At 49.3% G+C, this 23,192-nt stretch overlaps 1 protein-coding gene across 1 annotated transcript in view; it reads right to left on the bottom strand.

Moving 5' to 3' along the window:
• Positions 1–15,163: 15,163 nt before the first annotated feature.
• RRP12 (ribosomal RNA processing 12 homolog) overlaps positions 15,164–23,192 on the bottom strand; it is a 28,447-nt gene continuing 20,418 nt past the window's right edge. The window contains exons 26-34 of the mRNA XM_037138933.2: positions 22,854–22,945; positions 22,491–22,655; positions 22,199–22,371; positions 21,870–22,004; positions 19,266–19,315; positions 17,186–17,258; positions 16,329–16,396; positions 15,952–16,034; positions 15,164–15,605 (exon numbers count right to left, since the gene is read on the bottom strand). Coding sequence (XP_036994828.2) covers positions 15,503–15,605; positions 15,952–16,034; positions 16,329–16,396; positions 17,186–17,258; positions 19,266–19,315; positions 21,870–22,004; positions 22,199–22,371; positions 22,491–22,655; positions 22,854–22,945 — 942 coding nt within the window. The 3' untranslated portion in view covers positions 15,164–15,502. The remainder of the gene's footprint in view (positions 15,606–15,951; positions 16,035–16,328; positions 16,397–17,185; positions 17,259–19,265; positions 19,316–21,869; positions 22,005–22,198; positions 22,372–22,490; positions 22,656–22,853; positions 22,946–23,192) is intronic.

A 23,192-nucleotide genomic window follows, 5' to 3' on the forward strand; every position in this document is an offset into this window, starting at 1 on the left:
GTTTTATGCTCCATTGACTTTAAACATTAATGGGGCTGGTGTTATTGTGTCTAACCCCGCATGCCTGGAAGTCGTTTTTGTCTTCTTGTCAGGGTAATTCCCATAGTGTTCTTAGTACTATAGGAAATGGAGCTTTGAGATGGCATTCTTTTAAAAGTCTTCCCTTTGTTATGTTGCTTGTGTGTGGAGATTGCTATGTAAATATGCCCGGAACTTGGATATTATACTATTCATTATAGAGATGAATTCATTACAGAAGACCAGCTCCATTTTCTGGGGGCACCTCTCGGGAGAGCTTTGAGAGAGAGAGAAGTGCTGTGTCGGACCAGTGGGAGGCAGAGAAGTGCCCTGGATTAGGAATCAACATATAAGATGCTAGAGAGGCTCAGATGCAATTAAAAGTAATGAGAGGGTATCAGAAAGGGAAGCGATGGGAGCTGTGTGCCTGGCATTCTGGCGGCCTCCCTGGAAAGGCACAGAGGGTGTTCAGAAGCAGCGGTGGAAGGACACAGAATGCAAAGATTTTCTGCATTAATGTAGACTGCATTGAAATCCTTCCCAAGGAATCTGCTTTCCGCGAATGCTTTGTTTTTCAACTACCTGCACTCGGAGACCCCAGCTGAGGTGAACAGGGGTGGACACTGGGCTGGGAAACCTGGCTGGATCTAGTCACTTCATCCTTCTATGCCTCAGGTTCCAAATCTGAAAAATGGGGAGGGGTCGATCCCTTCTTTACAAAATTGTTATGTTACATGAGAACGTGTATGGGAAGGCTTATCACACAGACCCAGGTAATGATATTAGAGTTAGGTTCTGAGGAGTGAAAACAGTTGTAGTGATGTTCAAGTCTAAAACAAAGGCAAATTCTGTGCTTTGGTCCATCAGTGGGTGAATGGATAAAATAAACTGCGGCACACCCATACTCTATAATATTAGTCTTAAAAAAATGAATAAAATATTGATGTGCTGCAACATTACACTAAAAAACATTGTACTCAGTGAAACACACCAGGCACCAAAAGGTCCTGTCTTGTGATTCTGTTTATATGAAATATCTAGAATAGAGACAGATAAATCTGTAGAGACAGAGAGCAGGTTGGTGTTTGCTTAGGTCGAGGTGGGAGGGCCCTGGGTGGGGGAGGGTGACTGGTAATGGATGTAAGGTTTTCTTATGGAGTGTGGAAATGTTTTGGAACTTGTTAGAGGTGACAACATTCTGGGTGTACTAAATGCCACTGAATTATACACTTTAAAATGGCTAATTTTTGCCCTGGCTGGTGTGGCTCAGTGGATTGAGTGCTGGCCTGTGAACCAAAAGGTTGTTGGTTCAATTCCTGGTCAGGGCACATGCCTGGGTTGTGGGCCAGGTCCTCAGTAGGGGATGCATGAGAAGCAACCACACACTAATGTTTCTCTCCCTCCCTTTCCCTGCCTAAAAGTAAATAAATAAAATCCTTTTAAAAATAAAATAAAATGGCTATTTTAAAAATATATATTTTATGTATTTACTTTTAGAGAGAGGGGAAGAGAGGAAGAAAGAGAGGGAGTGAAACATGGATGTGTGAGAGATACATCATTCAGTTGAGTCTCACACGCCCCCAAGCGGGGACCTGGCCCACAACCCCACATGTGCCCTGACCAAGAATGGAATCAGCAGCTTTTCGGATGGCAGGCCGGCACTCAATCTACTGAGCCTCACCAGCCAGGCCTAAAAGTGGCTAATTTATGTTATGTGAATTTCACCTCAGTAAGAAAAATTCTATGCTGTATCTGCTACTTGATCTAGTTCTTTCTTCCCCTCTTTGTAATTGTGACTGTCATCCATTTGCTGATGTGAAGTAATCACGTTTTCACCATCGTTTTAAAGCAGCTTGCAGATCTTTCTCCACTTTGAGATCACCCAATTCCCTCGCTCCTATTGTGTGGTTTTCTGGCTGAGATGGACGGGGTCGTTGCTTTTCCTCAACATGGAAGTGAAGGCTGGCCCTGGGGCAGCCAGGGGCCCACAGTGGGCCCGAGAAAGACCTGCAGTGATCCTTCCCATCCCCAAGTTTTCTTCCAGTCACTGCCCCTCTCCTTTGTGCTAAGGATGTAGGCCGGGGAATTAGCTGCGATACAATGCATAAAGGGAAAGGGATTCTTTTAAATAAATTTACCAGCCAGGTAACCATGATTAAAATTTGCCTTGGAGAAAACTCTGTTCAGATGAAAGATTAGTGGTTGCCAAAGGCTAAGGGAGTCAGAGAGGCTGTTGTTACAAAGGGAAACAGGCGAACTTGGGGGTGGCGGTGATGGACCCGCTCAGTGTCCGATTGTGGTGAAGGTCACACACATCCTTATGGGCCTTAAAAACTCAGAACTATACACGGAAGCAGCAAAACAAACTGCAAACACACATACCATATACTGATAATGGTGGTGATTACATGGGTGAAGACATTTGTCAAAACTCAATGAGTGCATAAAACAACAAAAAGAAAAAACTCAATGAACACTTATATGGGTGAATTAATTATTTGTAAAGTATACCTCAATGAAGTTGATTTCTTAAAATCTGCCTTGAAACATGAAAGACACGGGCCCTACGAGTTCTCCGTAAATCACACCACTTGGGGAAGTAGGAGAGATGACAAGTGGGCCCCAGGCTCTGCACCAGACCAGGCCTCTCAGGGAGAGAGAAGTCCTTCCCGTCAGGGACCCAGCTTGGGAGGCTGTAAATCTGCTCACTCCATCACCCAACACATCAGAGAGCACCTGCACTGTCCTGGAGTCTGTGCCCACTTCCAAAGCCACAGCAAACAATAGAGGCAGTCCTCACAGAGCTTCGCAGTCCCTGGTGGGCAAAAGAATGGCCCTCCAAAGAAGCCTGCCATCTAATCTTGGGAGTCTGTGAATGCTACCTTATATGGCAAAAGGGACTTTGCAGATGTGATTGAGTAAAGACCTTAAGATGGGAGATGACCTGGATTACTAGGTGGGCCCAATGCCATCACAACTGTCCTTATAAAAGGGAGGCAGTCAGGGAGTCAGAGAAGATGTGATGATAGAAACAGAGGCCAGACCACTGTAGCTGCTGGCTTTGAAGATGGAAGGGGGCCGTGGGCCAAAGAATGCAGAAAACTCCTGGATGCTGGAAAAGGCAAAGAAACAGATTCAGCCCTCTGTTGGGAACCATCCTGCCTGGTTTCCGAAGCTGTAACCCCACCAACAGGTGAAAAGGCTCCACAGCTTGAGGACCTTGAGACCATAAGCCACTAAGGGGATGAAACTTATCCTCCCAGCAGGGGCGCAGCCTCTACCCCCTTCACTTCACCCTGTTTGGCCCTGGAGGATGATGGGTAAGAGTCCTCAAGGAAGGAACAACCTATGAAAGGCACAGTCACCAACAGGCCATCAGGGAAGAATTTAGGGGATTGTGGAGGAGGGACAAAAGACCCTTACCCCTCTGCTTTGACATAGCCTGAGTCCTCATTCTGTCTGTAAAATGTCTCCTAATCTCTTGGCCACCTTACTTGCCCTGCCTGACCTAAGCCTGAAACAATGTGGTGCAGCCCTGGGCAGGAACAGGAGGTTCCCCAGGGCAATCAGGACCAGGAGAGAATGCATAAAATCTTGTGCAACTGCTTTGCTAAGACTGTCCTCAATTTTCTGGTAAGGGTCCAAGCATGAAATAAGTTTGTTTCCCAAGGTTTTACAGCCGATTGGCATCTCCCAGTCTACCAGACCCTGACTCAAAAGGACCCTGTGATCCCAGAAGTGTTATCTGTAAATCATACCTCCTTTCTTTGGTATGCGTTGTCCGGAACTGCCCCACCTGGCGTCTCCCAGTCTACCAGACCCTGACTCAAAAGGACCCTGTGATCCCAGAAATGTTATCTGTCAATCATACCTCCATTCTTTGGTATGCGTTGTCGGGAACTGCCCCACCTGGCGTCTCCCAGTCTACCAGACCCTGACTCAAAAGGACCCTGTGATCCCAGAAATGTTATCTGTAGATCATACCTCCATTCTTTGGTATGCGTTGTCGGGAACTGCCCCACCTGGCATCTCCCAGTCTACCAGACCCTGACTCAAAAGGACCCTGTGATCCCAGAAATGTTATCTGTAGATCATACCTCCATTCTTTGGTATGCGTTGTCGGGAACTGCCCCACCTGGCGTCTCCCAGTCTACCAGACCCTGACTCAAAAGGACCCTGTGATCCCAGAAATGTTATCTGTCAATCATACCTCCATTCTTTGGTATGTGTTGTCGGGAACTGCCCCACCTGGCGTCTCCCAGTCTACCAGACCCTGACTCAAAAGGACCCTGTGATCCCAGAAATGTTATCTGTCAATCATACCTCCTTTCTTTGGTATGTGTTGTCGGGAACTGCCCCACCTGGCGTCTCCCAGTCTACCAGACCCTGACTCAAAAGGACCCTGTGATCCTGGAAGTGTTATCTGTAAACCATACCTCCTTTCTTTGGTATGCATTGTTGGGAACTGCCCTGCTTGGTTTCAGGAGCTGTATCCCCCCACAGCCCCCCCATGGCTAAGGCTCAGTGAGTGACCTTAGGACCATAAGCCACTCAGGAGACAAAGCTTATCTCCCTGGCAAGGGCGCCACCCTCTGCCCCTTTTACTTCACCCTGCCTGGCCCCCAATGCTTGGTCGGTTAGCCAATGACGGGTAAGATTCCTCAAGGGAGGAACGACCTAAGACAGGCACGATCATGGCGAGTCCCCAGGGAAGGACTTGGGGGGCTATAGCAAAAGGGGGTGATGAACCCTCACCCCTCAGCTTTGACATAGCCTGAGTCTTCATTCTGTCTGAAAGAAGTCTCCTAATCTCTCAGCTGCCTTACTTTCCCCTGCCTGACTTAATCCTGAAACAATGATAGAGGGCGGTGCAGCCCTGTGCTGGAAAGGGTGGGTTCCCCAGGTGATCAGGACTATGAAAGAATATATAAAATCCTGTGAAACCTGCTTTGCTAAGAATACTCTCTATTAAATGATGAGGGTCCGAGCAGGAAACGAATTTGTTTCTCAAAGTTTTGTAGCCCTTTAGCTAACAGACCCTGACTCAGAATGGGCCCTTGTAGTTCTTTGTATGCTATCTATCGTTTGATCCTTACTGCCTGACAATGATTAATGAGCTGCACCTGTATTCCTGTGCAAATGGAAACCCAGTAAAAGCTTGTCAAGGCAAGGGTGGGCACACTCTCCTCTTGAGAGAGTGGTGGAGAGGGTTAGAGGCACTCTGCCCTAGAGAGAGTGGCTGTGCTGTCCCTTTTCCTCCATAGGACTCAGTAGTCCATGTGAATGTATCTCGTCTCATCCATAATGCCGTGGACACTGGGCCGGTGTCCAAGTGAACGCATCCCTATGCAAGCTAAACTCAGTAAAAGCCCATTGACAGAGAAGCTCGAGACCTTTCTCCTCTGAGAGACTGGTTAGCCTTCCCTCCCCAAGCAGATCATGTCTTGATAGAATTATTCTTATCCTTGGTGGCTGGGAGAGCCTTGCGGGCAGAGCCTGGACACCACCCTTGGTCCCCAAAGCCTGTAAGACGGAGCACAGCCCTGCTGAGCCACCTCAACTATAACCCAGTGAGATCCACTTCAAGCCTCTGAACATCAAAACTGTAAGGTAATAAATTTGTGTTTTTTTAAGCCACTAAGTTTGCAGTGATCTTTTTTACAACACCAATAAGAAATTACTACATGGTCTAATACAGAAAAATGTGTAAATAAGCAACGACTGTGCCCTGCCTTAAACACGGGTTGTAGAAGGACTGGGCACCACGTGCGATGGCTTCAACACCAAGGAGCGGCTCAACCCAGTCACAACGAGTTAGGAAATAGGTTTTGTGGAAGTGACCCAGGCTGACAACTCAAGTGTGGTGTTGCGAAGTGTTCACGAAAACCTATTCCCGCTTCCCTGGGGACACAGCTGGAATGTTTCCCAGTCTCCCTTGCAGTGAAGTCCTGCCAAATGACTGACTTCTAGCCAGGGCAATGTGAGCAGAAATGATGCGTGCTGATCCACAAACACCTCCTATGACCATCCAGTGCTCTTTCCTATTGTGCTGCGGGGTGTCAGTGCTCAGGGCAATCTTGGAAGCTCTGCATGGCAGATGGCACGCCCACCCCCATTCCCACTGCACAACATCTAGGAACACCAGTACAGAGTCTCAGCAAATCGGAAAACAACTGAGTTGATCACTGAGATTTTGAGATGTTATAGCATCTAGCATAACGCTAGTACAGATGGAAAAAGGTTAACAGCAAAAGTGGAGCCCTGCCTGGGGTGGCTCAGTGGATTGATTGCCGGCCTACAAACCAAAAGGTTGCTGGTTTGATTCCTGGTCAGGGCACATGCCCAGGCTGCAGGCTGGGTCCCAAGTTTGGGAGGCAATTGATCAATGTTTCTCATATTCGTGTTTCTCTCCCTCTCTTTCTCCCTCCCTTCCCCTCCCTCTAAAAGTAAATAAATAAAATCTTAAAGAAGTAGAGAGTAGCAGGCCAAAGCAACTTGACAGAGCTCAGTGTGGCAGGGGCGGTGTCTGGGGAGATAGAAGGGGAGCTGCACTGGTAAACACTAGGTTGGTGTGTGAGCACAGACCTGATTTGCATTTTAAAAAGAGCAGTACCCTGGGGGTACCATGCTCCAGAGGAGGGCAGACCCCAAAGAAGCGAACACAGTGGCCAGATGCCAGTTCGGATTGATGGTGGAATAGAGGCCTCCCTGCAGTAGAAGGGCTTCAGGGTCTAATGGGATTCAGTCCCACACCTCCACTCCCACAAGTCAGAGTAGAGTGGCTTTTGTTATTATTGCTGGCCTGCCCCCTTGGGGGCCCACCACTGTTTCCCACGTCCCACAGGCCCTCTGCTTCGTGGAACCTGAGTGGGTTTGTCCTCAAGAAGGCAGGTTGCTTCAGTTTGGTCATTCTGAGTTAAGTAGTTTCCTCCCCAAGTAGTTTTGCTTTTGGTTTCCTGGAGGTGGGAATGGATAGGTGAGTCCACGAATCTGTAGACTCTGACAAGCAAGTGTACTCGCAGCCTTCTCTTTCTCACTTCAGACCCCTGCAGGCAGACACCGGGGGTCTCCTTGGAGACTGTGCTGGTCTCAGCCATAGAAGAACCACATGACCTCATTTGGGAAAATGTAAACCCCTCCTACCTACCTGCCCATTTGGATATGCAGAGTTGAGGACATTGAATACATTATTCTTACCCTTCGAGGGCCTCTGACGTTAGACCAACGAGCTGTCCGTGGACCTCTGTGGCTCACAGCCTCCCCGTGTAGTCCTGACCAATGTCAGAGGGGCCACTGGATTGGGAGTTGGGGACCTGGGTTCTAGCCCTGGTTCCTCCAGTCCCCAGAGGCTATGGGACAGCAGTCCTCGCTCTGGGCCTATGTTCCCATTTGCAAAGTTGCCCTGAAGGCTGCCCTGGCTCTAAGGTGCTGGGAGGGCAGCTTGGCTGTTATATCCAGGTCTGTAACTTCTAGCCCTTCCTAATGTTACTCTCACACAACGAGGACGGCCAGTCCTGAAACCGCTGACTGGGTGACAGGGAGACATTCTGGTTCCAGCCCTGTGAGATGGACATCGTGGAAACCTCTCTCAGGAGCTGCTCTCAGTGCCCTGTGCACACCGCGGCTCTGCCCTCTGGCTCCAGGCCCACCACAGGCACTTGTAGAAACCCATTAGCCTCCATTCGGGGGCTCACTCTTTTCTCCTATATTATGTGGTTTTAATAGTCTCCTTTCCAGCAGTCTTGCTGTATACTTGGCTTTTACTTTATAAATTTGTAGCTATAGATGGACTATGCAACTATGCATTTAAATAAAAGAAAACTGCTGTCTCCCCCAAAGAACAGACCAACCCTGCAATGTTAAATCAGATAAGAATTTAGGTAATAATGCCTAACATTTATTTGTGGTTATTGCATGCTATATACTGAGCCTCCTGTCAGTTCTAGCAAGGCCAAACTCTTTTTGGCTCCAGGGCCTTTGCACATGCTACTCCTTAGCCTGGAGCATGGTTCAAAAGTGGGTGAGAGGACCTTTGGCAGCTCCCTCCCCCAACACAAACACACGAGCGACATTGGTATGCAACGGGGCGCCAAGACAGGTCCCTGCCTGAGCCCACTTTTCAACCAGATCACTGTGCTTAGGCCCTGGGTTTCTGGAAATTTTGGAGTCTTGCTTGTTTAGGCAAACAACCTAACCTGAAGCCTGCTCACCATTCCAATCCTAGAGGCTCTCCCACCATGGCTCCCTTGTCCAAATCAGGTCCCTCCATGACATCTGCACCTAGATTTAACAGCACCACTCCATTCGTGTGTTTTATTTACCTGTCCCCTCCTCAGAACCTTTGTGAAGGCAAAGATCCTGTCTGGTTTGCTTACTGCCGTATCTCCCATACCTCACAAATTGTTTTCTGGAAAGAAGTCCTTTGCTCAGAATAAATGCACAATGCAAGTGTGTGTATGGGAGGTGGGGAGGGATCAAGAATACGGAAGAAAATGACATAAAGGAAGAAAGGAAAGACTCGCAGGCCAGCTCCATATCCCTTCTGGAAAGTAAAGAGAAAGCAATACCCAGCAAGCAGCCCCACCCCTCCCTGCCCTACCCTGCTGCCCTGCCCCTTACAGGTCTCAAGAAAGTCAGCCCTGGGACAACTCCACCCTCCTCTCCCCTAGTATGAAGAAACCTGTTCTGTAATTGTCTTTAGTGCCTGTCCCAGGGTTTTAGGGGTGAAGAGCCTGCAAGTGGATGAACGGGAAGGGGAACAGCCTCCCGGGTCCCAACTGTACCAGGTGTTTTGAAATTCACAGGCAAGCCTCTTTGGAACACTATGTTCTCTGGGGCTAAGTTGCCTAAGGTGCAACCACGTGGGCTTGAATTCTGGAGGCCTGGGACCTACCTTATGGCACCTGCTTAACTTTGCCTTTGGGTTCTCAGCTGTCAAGTGGGATCATGTTCATAAAAACTACAATCATAATTTGACCGTGGCAGGGATCAGAGATGATGCATGTGACCGAGTTTGCTAAGTCGGGAGACTCCCTGCAGCCCGAGTCATTGTGGCTTCTGTGTCAGCCCAGGAGATGCAAGTCGGCCGGGTGTGCATTGGATGTGACCGTGCCTGTGTGGGGTCCTGAGGGGTCCACGGGGAAGTTCTCTCGTGGGCAGGAAAGGACTGTGTTAGGGTTAACACAGATGTCAGCCTAGGCAGCTGATTATTGTTTGTTTGGAAGGTGTACCCCACCTACTTGCAAGGAGTTGAACTAACTGCTGGACTGACCAAGGCAGAAAGTTTTAGATAAGTGTTATCTCACAACGATCCAATCAAAGTACGTGGTTATGTAAAATGGGCTCGGGGAATAATAAATACTGCACCTCGTCATGTTTATAAGCATATTTACAACTGAGGGCTGGTCCCAGGTTATCGGCTAGGTATGTACTTCAGGCTTGGTGGCCTTGAATCCAAGATGTACGGCACAGCAACTGCTCTGGTTCAAAGCAAGCCTTCCCAAGAGCCCGCGAACCTGCAGAGGAGCCACAGGGGCTGTACAGGCTATTCCTGGCACCATCCATCTCCCTGTCATCGGTGCCTCAGATCCTCCCTGAAATCCTCATCTACAGTCCTACCAGTGTTCTAACTGGTACTTACGGGCCTAAGGGGTGAAATTCCTGGAATCTGGAAGTCAAGCTGCCCTCTAGAAGTTAAACCTTTCAAGTCCACACATGATGGATAAAGTAAGTTATCTGTTCAAGGTCCCAAAGGGAAGAGGACTCCTCCCCGGTGAAAGCTGTACAAGTAGGGTTTGGAAATTCAATCCAGGCATGCCTGCACCGAAGGAAGCGTGAGCCAAATGAAATCTCAGAGAAGCTTCTGAACAGCAGGTAAATGGCTCCAACGAGACCAGAAGACACCAGAGAGGATGGATCTGGCTAGCCTTGCAGCACTAACTGGAATAAAGGGGGACTCAGGGCAGATGTGTTCCATCTAAAGCTGTTCTACCTAATGACATTTTAAATGTAACACTTGTATGTTTCCCTTTGCCCTGCTTCACAGTCACTAAAGCCTCGAAGCCTGACTTTCTCTGCAGGGGACAGTAGGTACAGAGAAGTCACCACAACACCAAGTCTCAGGTTTTCATTTTGACTAAGCCCCCTGGAGTTATTATTTGTCCTCTCTGAATGTGACCCACTCTGATCTTAGACTTGCAAAGCTGGTATCCAGACTGAACCCAGAATGAATATGCGGCCTGCGACAGGGTAGCAGGGGATCACACCCTCCATCCACAGTCTTAACATGTACTGGTAATTGACTACAGCCTTGAAATCTCATTCTAGGCCCTTTCGTGACCCATCAGTGAGATTCAGAATGGGAGAACACCTTCTGCCACTGCAGCCATGGCTCTGGGTGACTCGGCTAGCCTCTAACAGGCTGGTAAATGTTTATAATGGCAAAAGCTACACTAAGTATGATTTCAGGAAATGGAAAGCCAGCTTACATTGCTCCAAATCAAGGTTGTTTCCCAAGTACAGTTATCTGTCTATTCATAATAATGTATACCAAAAATAGAACAAGAGCAGTCATCATGTCATTTTCTAAATATTGCTTTGCACATGTTCCAGCATCTAGTGATGGCATTGAACTCCTGTGTACATCAAGGAGCAACATACTTACAGGCTCGAGATCCTTTGTAAATAACTGAGCCAGGTCCACAAGACAGATGCTTAAGCCAGGCCGTTGAAAACAATGTTCATGGGACTTCCAGCCAACGTGGAGGGGTAGGTAGACACATTGTGCCTCCTCACACAACCAAAAGAGGGACAATAACAAATTTAAAAACAGAAAACAACCAGAACTGACAGAAAATCGAACTGTATGGAAGTCCAAAACCAAGGAGTTAAAGAAGAAACATTCATCCAGACCAGTAGGAGGGGTGGAGACAGGCAGCAGCTGGAGGACTGGGGCAGGCTAGGCAGCAGCTGGCGGAGCGGGTGTTCCCACATCCGCGTGTGGAAAAACTGGGAGGAGCAACTGGGGAGCGAGACAGACCATGCGACCCAGGGCTCCAGCTTGGGGAAATAAAGCCTCAAAGCCTCTGACTGAAAACACCTGTGGGGGTTGAGGTGGCAGCAGGAGAAACTCCCAGCTTTACAGGAATTTGTTGGAAAGACCCACAAGGTCCTAGAACATACACAAACCCACCCAACCAGGAATCAGCACCAGAAGGGCCCACATTGCTTGTGGGAAGTGGGGCAAGTGACTGAAAACCAGCAGAGAGCAGAGCAAGTGGTTGTTCCCTCTTGGCTTACATACATCATCATAACGCAGCAACGTGGGTTGCCCCGCCCTGGTGAACACCTAAGGCTCTGCCCCTTACTACGTAACAGGTGTGCCAAGACAAAAACCAAACAAACAAAAAAAGGCCCAAAGGAAAGAACAGATCAAAGCTCCAGAAAAAATACAACTAAGCAATGAAGAGATAGCCAACCTATCAGATGCACAGTTCAAAACACTCGCAATCAGGATGCTCACAGAGTTGGTTAAGTATGGTCACAAAATAGAGGAAAAAGTGAAGTCTATAAAAAGGGAAATAAAGGAAAACGTGCAGGGAACCAATAGTGACGGGGAAAAAAAGGGATTCAAATCAACGGTTTGGAGCAGAAGGAAGAAAGAAACATTCAACCACAACAGAATGAAGAAACAAGAATTCAAAAAATGAGGAGAGACTTAGGAACCTCCAGGACATCTTTAAATGTTCCAACATCTGAACCATAGGGGTTCCAGAAGGAGAAGAGGAAGAGCAAGAAATAGAAAACTTATTTGAAAAAATGAAGAACTTCCCCAATCTGGCAAAGGAAATAGACTTCTAGGAAGTCCAGGAAGCTCATAAAGTCCCAAAGAAGTTGGACCCAACGAGGAACACACCAAGGTGCATCATAATTACATTTCCCAAGATTAAAATAAGGAATCTTAAAAGCAGCAAGAGAAAAGGAGACAGTCACCTACAAAAGAGTTCCCATTAAGACTACTAGCTGATTTCTCAAAAGAGACCTTACAGGCAAGAAAGGGCTGGAAAGAAGAAAAGGCAAGGACCTACATCTACGATCGGTCTATCCAGCAAAGTTTTCATTTAGAATAGAAGCGCAGATAAAGTGCTTCCCAGATAAGGTCAAGTTAAAGGAGTTTATCATCACCAAGCCCTTAATTATATGAAATATTAAAGGGACTTATCTAAGAAAAAGAAAAAATATGAATAGTAAAATGAAAACCAACTCATAGTTATTAACAACCGAACCTAAAAACAAAAACAAACTAAGCAAACAACTAGCACAGGAACAGAATCACAGAAATGGAGATCACATGGAGGGTTATCGGTAGAGGACTGGGAGGGGGACAGAGCGGGAAAAGGTAGAAGAGAATAAGTAGCATAAATGGTAGGTAGAAAATAGACAGAAGGAGGTTAAGAATAGTATGGGAAATGTAGAAATCAAAGAACTTACATGCACAACCCATGGACATGAACTAAAGGAGGGGAATGCAGGTGGGAGGCTGTGTGCAGGACAGAGGGGACTAAAGGGGGGAAAAATGGGACAACTGTGATAGCATAATCAATAAAATATATTTAAAAAATGTTCATGAAGTGTGTGCCCTGGTAGGGTAAAAACTTTGTGAGTCAAGTGGAAATTTAGAATATAAACTTGTATTTTAAAACTACTATTTTTTAAATATATATAAAAGTGCTGTGTATAGAAAAATAAAATAGGAATAAAATGTACTAGGGGTAACAGAAGAATTTGGATGAAGGGTTCTAACCTTTTTACATTTACTTTTTGTTTTGCCCAAATGTTCTGTGAATCTTTATTACTTTAATGGTGAAATATAGAATACATTCTCATTTTCTAAGTTACTCTCTGAAGAAGTATATGAAACCAAGAAGTATGAAAAAGGACTTCTTGATTGTCTTAAGTAATTTTCTTACATGTTGCAAACAATAAAGGAGAAACCACGATCAAGCAGGACCGAGGCAGCCTTGAAACGAGACAGCAGACTAACAGGACAGTCTCTGCGTATTAGTCTACTAATAGACGAACTGTGAGGGCAGTTCCCACCAGGCCTGCGGCCCAGAGTCTAGGGTGGGGTTGGCTGAACCTGCCCCACCTGTGTCCAGACATGTGGTGAGCAAAGGGCCTTTGAAAATCCCCAGTGTTGACCAAACCCTCCACCAACACAAGGGTTGCTGTCTTGGTGCAGTCAGGTGGGGTATTCTGTCTTCCGCAGCTGAGAACGAGTAGAAGATGGACACCAGAAAGGAAAGCCAGAAGAAAGTCTCTGAGTCTGACATTGCCAAAAGCACGGGGAAATTAAAGTGGCAAATCTGGCTCTGGGTGGAGGCCCTCAACCATTGTAGTTGCCTTTCAATGGAATGAGCCTTGTGGGGAACACTCCTGATTCCCCCTCCCCCTGCAATGTTGAAACAAGTAGCTTTGCCTTTTGTAACAGCTGTTTCAAATACCTGCAGTTTCTGGGACAGATTCTTGCCTCTACATCCAGATAATGTGCATTTGAAGTCTACTTCCAAAATTGAGTTCAGCGTAGCACAAACACCAACCTTTCTTGGTCACCTGCCCCTCCCACCTTTGAAATAAAACAAAGCTTCTTAGAAAATATGCTATAATAAACAAGTTGGTATCAATTTCTTTTTTAAGACATGGGTAATTGAAGGGCCCGTGGACATGGATAACACTGCGAAGAGTGACTATGGAAGTGGGAGGGTGGGCTGGATGGAGGGGGCGAAATACAGTACATCTGTAATAGCATAAACTACAAAAGAAAACACTGGGCAACTGGCTCATGCCTGTACCTACTTACATGAAGCTCCTATTACCTGTGGTTATATTTCCCAAGAAAAGAAATTGTAAAGGGCTGGCCCTGACTGGTGTGGCTCAGTGGGTTGGGCACTGTCCCACAGACCAGAGTCCCGAGTTCAGTTCCTGGTCAGGGCACATGCCTGGGTTGTGGGCCAGGTCCCCGGTTGGGGGCATGTGAGAGACCACTGATCAGTTTCTCATACATGAATGTTTCTCTCCCTCTTTCCCCTTTCTAAAAATAGTTTTAAAAATATTTATAAAAAGGCCAGATAGGCTTAATTTGACCCGCCTTGTGACCAGAAGTGTGACAACAGGGGGACGCCTTTGCAAATCCCTAATACCACCTCTACTGGCCACCTTTTCTTGCTTGCTATCCAATTTCCAGACTGTGAACAAGGAATGCAAACAGCGCCACCTGTGGGTGAAGTGTGGTTCCTTTATGCTTCCTGGCCCAAAATCAGCAGGAGGAAATGTCCTTATTTGGGGACAGAGGATGAGCGCCCTCAGAGGATGAGTGGAAAGGTGCAGAAGGCCTCCTGGGAGCATTATCAGAGCCAAGGGCATTAAACCAGAATGGAAACCATTAAGGAGTGTTTATGTGGTCTCATCTGAAATGGGGAGATTCTGAGATGAGAAATGCTATCAGTCAAATGCCAGGGGACAAAGCCTAATTCCTCATATTCTGGGGCACGGAATAGCACTGGGGCTTTTGCTTCTTGATGCCTGCCGGGAAAACACCCCCCCCTCGGGCTGATGGACAAGTGACCCGAGGAGCAAGGCAGGTCTGCACCACTTCCTTCTCTGCTCCAGACCAACAAAGCTTGGGCTTTTTGGAATCACATGGCTCTTTGTACCAGAATTTGATCTACTTGTCTAGGAGAATGTGAGGATCAGACAGGTGGGTGATGGGGCTGCGCTTGGCAGATGGAGGGACTCCTAAACACTGCTGCATCAACGTGCAAAGTGGCTGGGAGAAGCCTGGGCCCTGGGGCAGCCATGCTGTAGCTTGACCACAGCTCCACAGACCAGCCCCGGGGCACTGGCTGCCTCTCCGGATGCCCCACATGTCACCAGACTGGGACCATAAAGTGAAGTAGGGGAGACCTCCTGACACAGGTAAGTGTCCCTGAGCAAGATCCGGAGGCTGACCTTGGGCTATCATGCTATGCCCCAGACTGGATCCGGGGATCGAGAGGAAGGGGTCAAGACACTGATGCCAAGGACCAGACATTGTTCCTGTCCCTGAAGGGGGTGAGTGATGAAACACAATGTTTCTAGGGACAATGTGTATGGTGGTGCCTGTTTATTCTGTCTGGTCACAGCAAACCTCACACACCAGGATGACAGCCGAGCTGAGAGTGCCACGTGGCAACAAGCAGCTGGAGGAAACAGAAGACCGTCTCCCCTGCTGCACACGGCCACTCTGGGCGGAATGCGCGGACGCCCCACTGGCCTTCTCAGAGGCACCGAGGCCGCATTCCCATCTCCAGGTCCCAAGGACATCTCTAGAAGGCAATTCCCGTTTTGAACTTCCAACATCCTGGGTGCCGCTAGGAACCAAGCCCTGGTCCCAACAAGTCATTCCGAGTCCAGGCTCTGCCATGGAGCAGCCCCGGGGCCCTGGGGCTCAGGGCCGACGGTCCTTTCTGCGGAGCTTGTGCCCCACCTGGGATCCCCGCCGGGCGGCCTTCACTAGGCCTTTGAACTGTCCCTGCAGCTTCACCTTCTTCCTACAGGAGCAAGGAACAGAAAAGTCACATCTCACCGAGAACAGGCAGCCCCCTTTTCCCATAATGTCAGAAGATGGCCCCTGCACGACCAGCAGGGACAGGGGCGTGGGAGTGCTGCCCAGCACAGGGTGGCACGCAATCTGCATAGACAACACATTGCCCACCACATTTAAAAGGGCAATTCCAGTTAACTACACACGTAGGTACCAACTACATGAACTATTTAACTTTTTACAAGTTAAAAAGTAAATATAAAAAAACTGGAAGAGACGTGAGCAATCGAGTTGAGAGTTTAATGAGAACACAGGTCCCCGCCTCCCTGCCCCTACCCCGCCCAGCACCGTACCTGTGGTTGAGCTTGGTTCTGCTGAGGGGAATGTAGGCATAGGGGTCGAGCTGACCTTTCTTCTTCATGTCGCCCTTTGCTTTCTGCTCAGAGAAATGGAGTCCGCTAGGAGGGTGGGGTTCCCCTTCCGCCCATTCCCTGTTGACAGACCCCACATCCTTCCTGCCCTTCGTTCCCTGCCTTAGGTGGCACAATGACTTTCTGTGGCTCTGGAAGGCCAACCAACAAAGGCCTGGACTTTCAACACTCACAAGACCTCAGTGTGCTCCTAGTCTGGCTTCACAAAGGTGACTTTCCAAGACAGGGGTAGGCACAGCTTCCCACCCTTTCCTAGACACTCTGCCAGGAGACCCCTTGCCCCCATGGGCAGCTCTTACCTTGGCCTTGTATTCAGCCCCAGGTGTAGCCTTCTTGCCCACAGGGCGATGGATGCCAGAGCCTCCAGCTAGAGGGAGAACACCGAGGCCAACAGTCAGACAAAGCCAGCAGAGCCTCTTCCTGGGAGAAGGTGATGGGCACCTTCTCTCCGGAGAGCTGCTGGGGAGAGGGGTCCTGGCCAGGAATCTGGCTCTGTCCTCTAACAACCGAGGACAAAGACCTTTCTCAGAACGACTGTCCACTGACTTGAAAGACTACTGGGTTCCTCAGACTGACTCGAATCCAGAGACCTACCAGTGACCTCTGGGGGCATGTATTCTCCACTAACATAAACTTCCCTCCTCTCTTAAATGCTCAATCTGCCCCATTTGTTCTAGGAGAAAGAACACAGGCTTTGAAGTCTGACAGACCTGGGTTCAACTCCCAGCTCCAACATCAAGCAAGTGTCTTAACTTTCTGGAGCCCCTTAAGCCCACCTGTAGAATAAGGCACCATTCTCACTGTATATAATGAGGCTTTCTGTCATTCAGATTTCACACCGACACCGTGAGACAGAACCGCAGCTCTTATTCCACCATATAGATGTGAAAACTGTGTCTTAAAGAGATCAAGATATTTTCTTCAAGATCAGTGTCATGCCCAGCCTGCATGTCAACACAGTTGTGGATGGAATCCGACAGTACTGCCTCAGGAGGATTACATCACCTGGTTGTACCCAGTTGGTATCAGTCAGTCTTTGCTGATACCAACTGGGTGCAACCAGGTCATGTAACCTTGTGGCTTCACCTGCAACAAACCTTGCCTAATACAGGAGACAGAGAATAGAAATTCCAAAACAGAAGAGTGGAAGCCTCACCTTGGTACTGAGGGGGCATCTCCAGGTCCTCATCATCAGCCTCTTTCTGATACTTGAGCTTCTGGTGTTTTTTCTATAAAGAGGTAAGCAAAGTTCATGAACAAGGGGATGTGATCATCTTCACTAATAGTAACAGTACAAGCAGGCACAACCTGCATTAGCAGAAAAGGGCCTCTGCCAAGCACCTGATCACCTCCTTATAAATGAGGACACTAAGGCTCAGAGAGGGCAGGTCACTGTCCAAGACTACACAGCTAGGCAGTGCAGAAGCAAGCTTCCAGCTCGGGTCCCCACTGCTGAGCTTGTCTCGGCTGCTCCATTGCTCTGCCTCTCCATACTGAAGTCTTCCCATGGGGCCATAAGTGCCCATCTGGGTACCTTGACCTCAGCTGAGCCCCATTCTTCCTAGCAGGGTCAATGAGGTCCTCAGCCTCGTTGGAGAGAACGGTGTTACCAGTTCCTTGCTATACACAAACTCCACTCTGCCCTCTCCAGGAGTCAAACACTCACTGATCCCCTACTAAGTGTGAGACCTTGGGGTACCCATGGCACAGGACCAACTTCCTGTGGCCCAGGGGCTCTCAGGAAGATGGGAGACCCCTGCTCACACCAGCACAGGGGTCCCTCAACGATGCTGCCATCCCAGGAGCTGTGAGCACGAAGCAACGAGACAAGTCACCTCACCTGATTATATCCAACAGGAAGTGACTTAGCACTTAGTACATGCCAGCACCATGTTAGGGGCTCCAAGCAGGAGAGGTGGGTCTGGCAGCGGGCAGCTCAGACCCCCAGGATGTCTGAGTCTAGAGACTGACAACCAGGCCAGGCAGAGCAACACTATGCAGGAGGCCTCAGATCCAAGGGCTGGCTGCCATGCTGTGGTCTGTGCCATAATGCCCGGGAAGTCTCTTCAAACGACAGATTCCTGGAGCTTAAGTTGCCCAGGGATCCCCAGGCCGGGGGGCTTCTGACCCCTACTCTGAGGAACACTCACTGGCTTAAGCCAGGGAGAGTGGAGGGTGTGCTAGGCAAAGGGAACAGGCTGGAGCACACACAGGGTGTGTCTGGGAGACGGGGGCACTAGTTCCATTGGCTGTACCCCAGAAGAATGGACTCCTAGTGGAGACACAGAAACTGGCTAGAAATGGGACGCAGGCTGCATCAGAGAGTGACAGCTCAGCTTGTTCCTGGTTCAGCTGGCAGCTGCAGCTGTCACTTGTACCCTGGCATCTTGATAGTGCCATAACTGCAGGCAGAGGAGTGGGATTCAGCAACTGCCATGCATAAGAGCCCCTGGGGATCTCGATGGCAGGTGATAATCTGCCATGAGCCGACCCTGGAGGTTGGCTACCCCAGGTCCTTCTCCCGTGCCCAGAGATAAGGAGCCCCAGTCCTGCTGTGCTGAACCATGGGGCCATTGGGCGCGAGGGCTGTGGTCAGTTCCCACCTGCCAGCAGAAAAGCAGGCTGTGGCCAGAAAAAGATTTCCAGGAAAAATGCAGTAACAAGAACTTGGTATCACTAAGTACCACACACCTTACATATAAACCAGGATTTGTTTAGGCCTGAAGAAACAGACACTTAACAACCCCATGACCTTGGGCAGGATACATATCTTTTATGAGCCCCTCTGGAAGTGGGGATGGTAAGTCACCCCCATCTCCTGTAACTCGTGGGGCCCTCGGCACCCCTCAATGGTGGGTGCCCCCACCCCATGCAGCAGCTTGCCCCTTGGTGCCTGCAGGTCAGCTGTTGCCCTTGCAGCCTGCACAGCACTTGTCCTCACGGAGAGACAAGGGCTTTATCTCCTTCCTCTTCAGCCAGACAGCCCAGCCAACACCTAAGGAAGCCCCAGGTGCTTCTGAGAGAGCCTCGCCCCTCCCTCACCCTGCAGAGAGGTTAGCCATGACACAGGCCCTGCCCCCAGCACACACACCTACCATCCACAGACAGCCTGTGGTGCATGTCCCTGATGCTCTGTGGAGCAGTCGGGGAGCAGTGCAGGTGAGGTAGTGAGAAGCTGTTGGGCCTAAGGCTTAGGTCTGAGGGCCCCCAGCCCTCCATCGGCAGGAATTACTCACATTCCTGATGCCCAGGTCTTCCACCAGGTCAGCCATCTCTTCATCCTCCCCTGGAGCCAAAAGGAAGAACAGCTTGTGAGCACTCAGAGAGGCCTCATTTCCCCAAAGCCCCCCAAATTTCATCCTGCCTCCTCCTGGCTCATCAGGCTGAAGGTGCTGTGACCTCCAGCCCTGGAAATCCTGTGTCCGTCTGTGGGAGACAAGACCCCTGAACACTGAGTCTCCCCTCCCCATGCTCGGTCCCAGGGACAATAGCCCTTTCAAGAAGTGGGGATCCGCTTCTGAGGTAAATACAGCTTTCTTTGCAACTCTAAGAAAACCCCAGGTTTGCGGGGAGCCAGGCACTCCTGCAGCCCCAGACGCCACTGTGCTGGGAGTACTGCTTTACTCTCCTACCTGAGAACTTTTTGTTTGCCCTGTACATGCTGGGCATTCTGTGGGGATATTAAGAAAGTATGAATCAACAAATTCATTCTAAATTGAGAAACTGGACTGTATTAAAATTTAAAAGCTTCTGTGTGCCAAGGACACATCACCAGACTAAGAAGCCACTATGGAATGGGAGAAAATATTTGCAAATCATACATCTGGTAAAGGGCTAGGAGCTGAATATATAAAGAACCTCTACAACTCAATAACAGAAAAACACTCTAGTTAAAAAATGGGCAAAAGGACCTGAGCCGACATTTCTTCAAAAAGATACCCGAGTGTACAGGAAACATAAAAAAAATACTGACCAATCACAAATCACTAAGGAAACGCAAATCAAAACCGCCATGAGATACCACCTTACAACTATTAGCATGTCTACTACCAAAAAAAAACAGAAAATAAGTGTTGACGAGGATGCGGATAAACCAAAACCCATGCGTCCTGTGGGCGGGCACGGGACACCGTGCAGCTTTGGGGAGAACAGTGTGGTGGTTCCTCAAAAACCTCAGCACAGAATTCCGTGTTGTAATATGACCCAGCAACTTCACTTCTGGGCCTGGGCTCGACCCGAAAGTGGGATCTTGAAAAGATTATTTGTACATTCATGTCCACAGCAGCATTATTCACAGAGGTCAGAAAGTGGAAGCAACCCAAGAGCCCAACAGATGAGCGGATAACAAAGCGGTGCACACACACAACAGAGTAAGGCCAGCCTTAAACAGGAGGAAATTCTGACCCCTGCAACTGCCTGGGGGAACTCTGAGGGCACTAAGCCAAGTGAAGTAAGCCAGTCGCAGAAGGACAGGTACAGAATGATCCCACTTATATGACATACCTAGACTCAATTCACACTCAAATTCACAGACAGTAAGCAGAATGGTGGATGTCGGGGCTGGGGAAAGAGGACATCGGGAATTGTTCAATGAGTACAGAGCTTCAGTTTTGTAAAATGAAGAAGTTCTGGAGATTGGTTGTACATCAGTGTGAATATACTGAACACTGCTGAACTATACACTTAAAAATGGTTCAGATGGTAAATTTTACGTTACATGTATTTCACCATGATTTAAAAAAAAACTATCAGTATATTTTTAAAAAAGGATGAAATTGACCAATTCGAGGGAAGACAAACTCAAAGTCAATCAACAATCAGGTGACATCACAAGAGAGCGCGTGACTACCTGCTGAAGACTGGGCAGTCCCTGGACTTGCCAAAAATTCTGAGGGAACAAGGCTTTGGAGGCTGAAGGGCCGTGGAAAGGCCCCAAAGGACTGGAGCTGACTGTAAAGAGCGGGAGGTTTTCGGAAGGAAGGAGAGGCGGGGGGCATTTTAGCACAGGGCGACATGCACAAGAAGGGAGAGAGACGGGAATTACCGAGGGTGAGAGGGGAGCTGTGACGAGGCCACACCAGAAACTGCATCGCCACATTACCCCTGCTCGCACAGTGCTGCTCAGGTTACCCATGTCATCTCCACAGCTCCCCTCTGGGGCAGGTGTTGGTACTGCACCCATTTTGGTCCACAGTCAGAGTTCAAGGGGCAGGGGTAGTGGGAAAGCACTGTTTAGGAAGCTGCAGTGAGCCAAGGGTCCAGGGATGATGGCAGTGGGGGTGAAAAAAAGAAGGGGAAGACAGATCTACTGTAGAAGACCCAGGCTTTTATGAACTGACAGATGACGCGTGCAGAGGGAACAGGAAAGAGAACGCAGTACTCAGAGGTCTTACACCTGAGTGGCTCCCGGACCACAGAGTACAGTGGACTCAGAGACCTGGGAGTGTCCGAGTCCGCCTCTTTCTACCTCTCCACGAGATTCTGGGCCTCAGCCAAGTTCCCAATTTGGCAAAAAAAAAAAAAAAAAAAAAAGGAAGAGAAGAAACAGAAGACAATAGAGACCAACAGGGTATATCACACATGGTAAGGGGAAGTACTGTATTTTGAAAGTTTTGTTTGAATTATAGAATTGTATAAATGGCTGCGTTACAACATAAAAAGGTTTCTTAATGTAGTCAAAAAAGTCTGAGAAACTCAACAAGTTTGAGAACGCTGCTGTAGATACAAGCTGTTACTACCTCTGCTCCCACAACAAATGGACTGAATGAGTGAGTGAACAAATGGGCAAACGAAGGATGAACGACTGCTGCTGCACTCCCAGAGTAGACAGGTGCCCCCACCTTTAGTGCCTTCCTCTTCCTCCATCTTGGCGGTGGCAGCATCTTCTTCCTCCTCCCGGATGATCAGGCGGCCATCTGCGCTCACTTTGAAGCCATGGTCCTTCTTCTTGCCCCGCCCGGCCCCAGGCTGTGTGGCTGGCATGACAGAGCCGGGCAGTGAGGAGGTGGAAGGCCAGTCCTAACCCACTCAGACCTCATCGTAACCGACAAGACCAAGTCTGTGTCCTGGTGCCCACCTGCCTCTGTGGGAGCCACCGTCACCCCCACCCTGAATCTGGCACCCAGGCAAGCCTGTTTTCTGAGCTCATGGGCCACTACTTCTCACTTACCTAGGACTCGCTGGGCCACCTTGGGGTCCAGGAAATTGAGGGGCTCATCCCCACCACCCTCCTTCAGCCAGGCACGGCTCCTCTGCCCAGTCAGCCTCCGCTGCTCCTTGCCCCGGCTCCTTTCCTCCTCCTCATTTTCCTCGTCCTCGGAGTCGGCCAAAATCTCCTCGATGCTAAAGAGAGAAGCCCTGAGTCAGGGCACTCCCAGGACAGACGGAAGCAGTTGGACGCCGTCTTGGTAGGCTTCGGCTTAATGGGGACCAGATCACCAAGGCCCCATCTTAGGTCTCACCTGTCACCTTTGCCCTGGGTGGGCTCTTCCTTCTCCTCCTCCTCCTCCTCTTCCTCAGCAGTCTGGCTCAGAGCACGGTGCCTCTTGGCCCGGGCCTCAGCTTTTCGGACATTGGCCAGGACTTTGTGGTACTCCTCAGGCAGCAGCCCCTTCACCAGCTCGAACCTGAGGGGCAGTGAAGGGCAGGTGAGGTGCACTGGTCAGAGTGCACCACCCAGAAGTAGCAGGGGTGTAGCCAGTGCTCTTCTGGCCACAGGGGAGAGACTGGTCCCCCGGCCCATCCCCTACTCTGCAGGGTTCCTGGTGGGATGAAAACCCCTCAACTCCTCCCCTGACCATCCTCCCCCCATCCAGTGCACAGACCCAAACTTGCGGATGAACTTGGTGAACAGGTTCCGAAGCTTCATGCGGAAGTGCCGCCGCATGTCATCCGACAGCTTCCCGATGGCATCCATCTGCAGAACAAGGCACCAGGGGGTTAGGGGGAGGGTGCCCCCTACCCTGCATGCTCCTGCACTGCTGTCCAGAACAGGGACATGTAGGGACCAAGCTGGCTAAGAGGTGAGGGCAAGCATGGCCCTCTTCCTGGCTCAGCCCTTGGTCCACGTAGGTTCCCCAGTCTGGGCAGCCCCTACCTTTCCCCTAAACCCTCCTTTGTGATGATTCCTGACCACGATGCACAGATTGCAGCATTAGAGTCCT

The sequence above is a fragment of the Artibeus jamaicensis genome, unplaced genomic scaffold, assembly GCF_021234435.1.
Source record: "Artibeus jamaicensis isolate MK-2021 breed Jamaican fruit bat unplaced genomic scaffold, CSHL_Jam_final contig_252, whole genome shotgun sequence".
Lineage (NCBI taxonomy): Eukaryota > Metazoa > Chordata > Mammalia > Chiroptera > Phyllostomidae > Artibeus > Artibeus jamaicensis.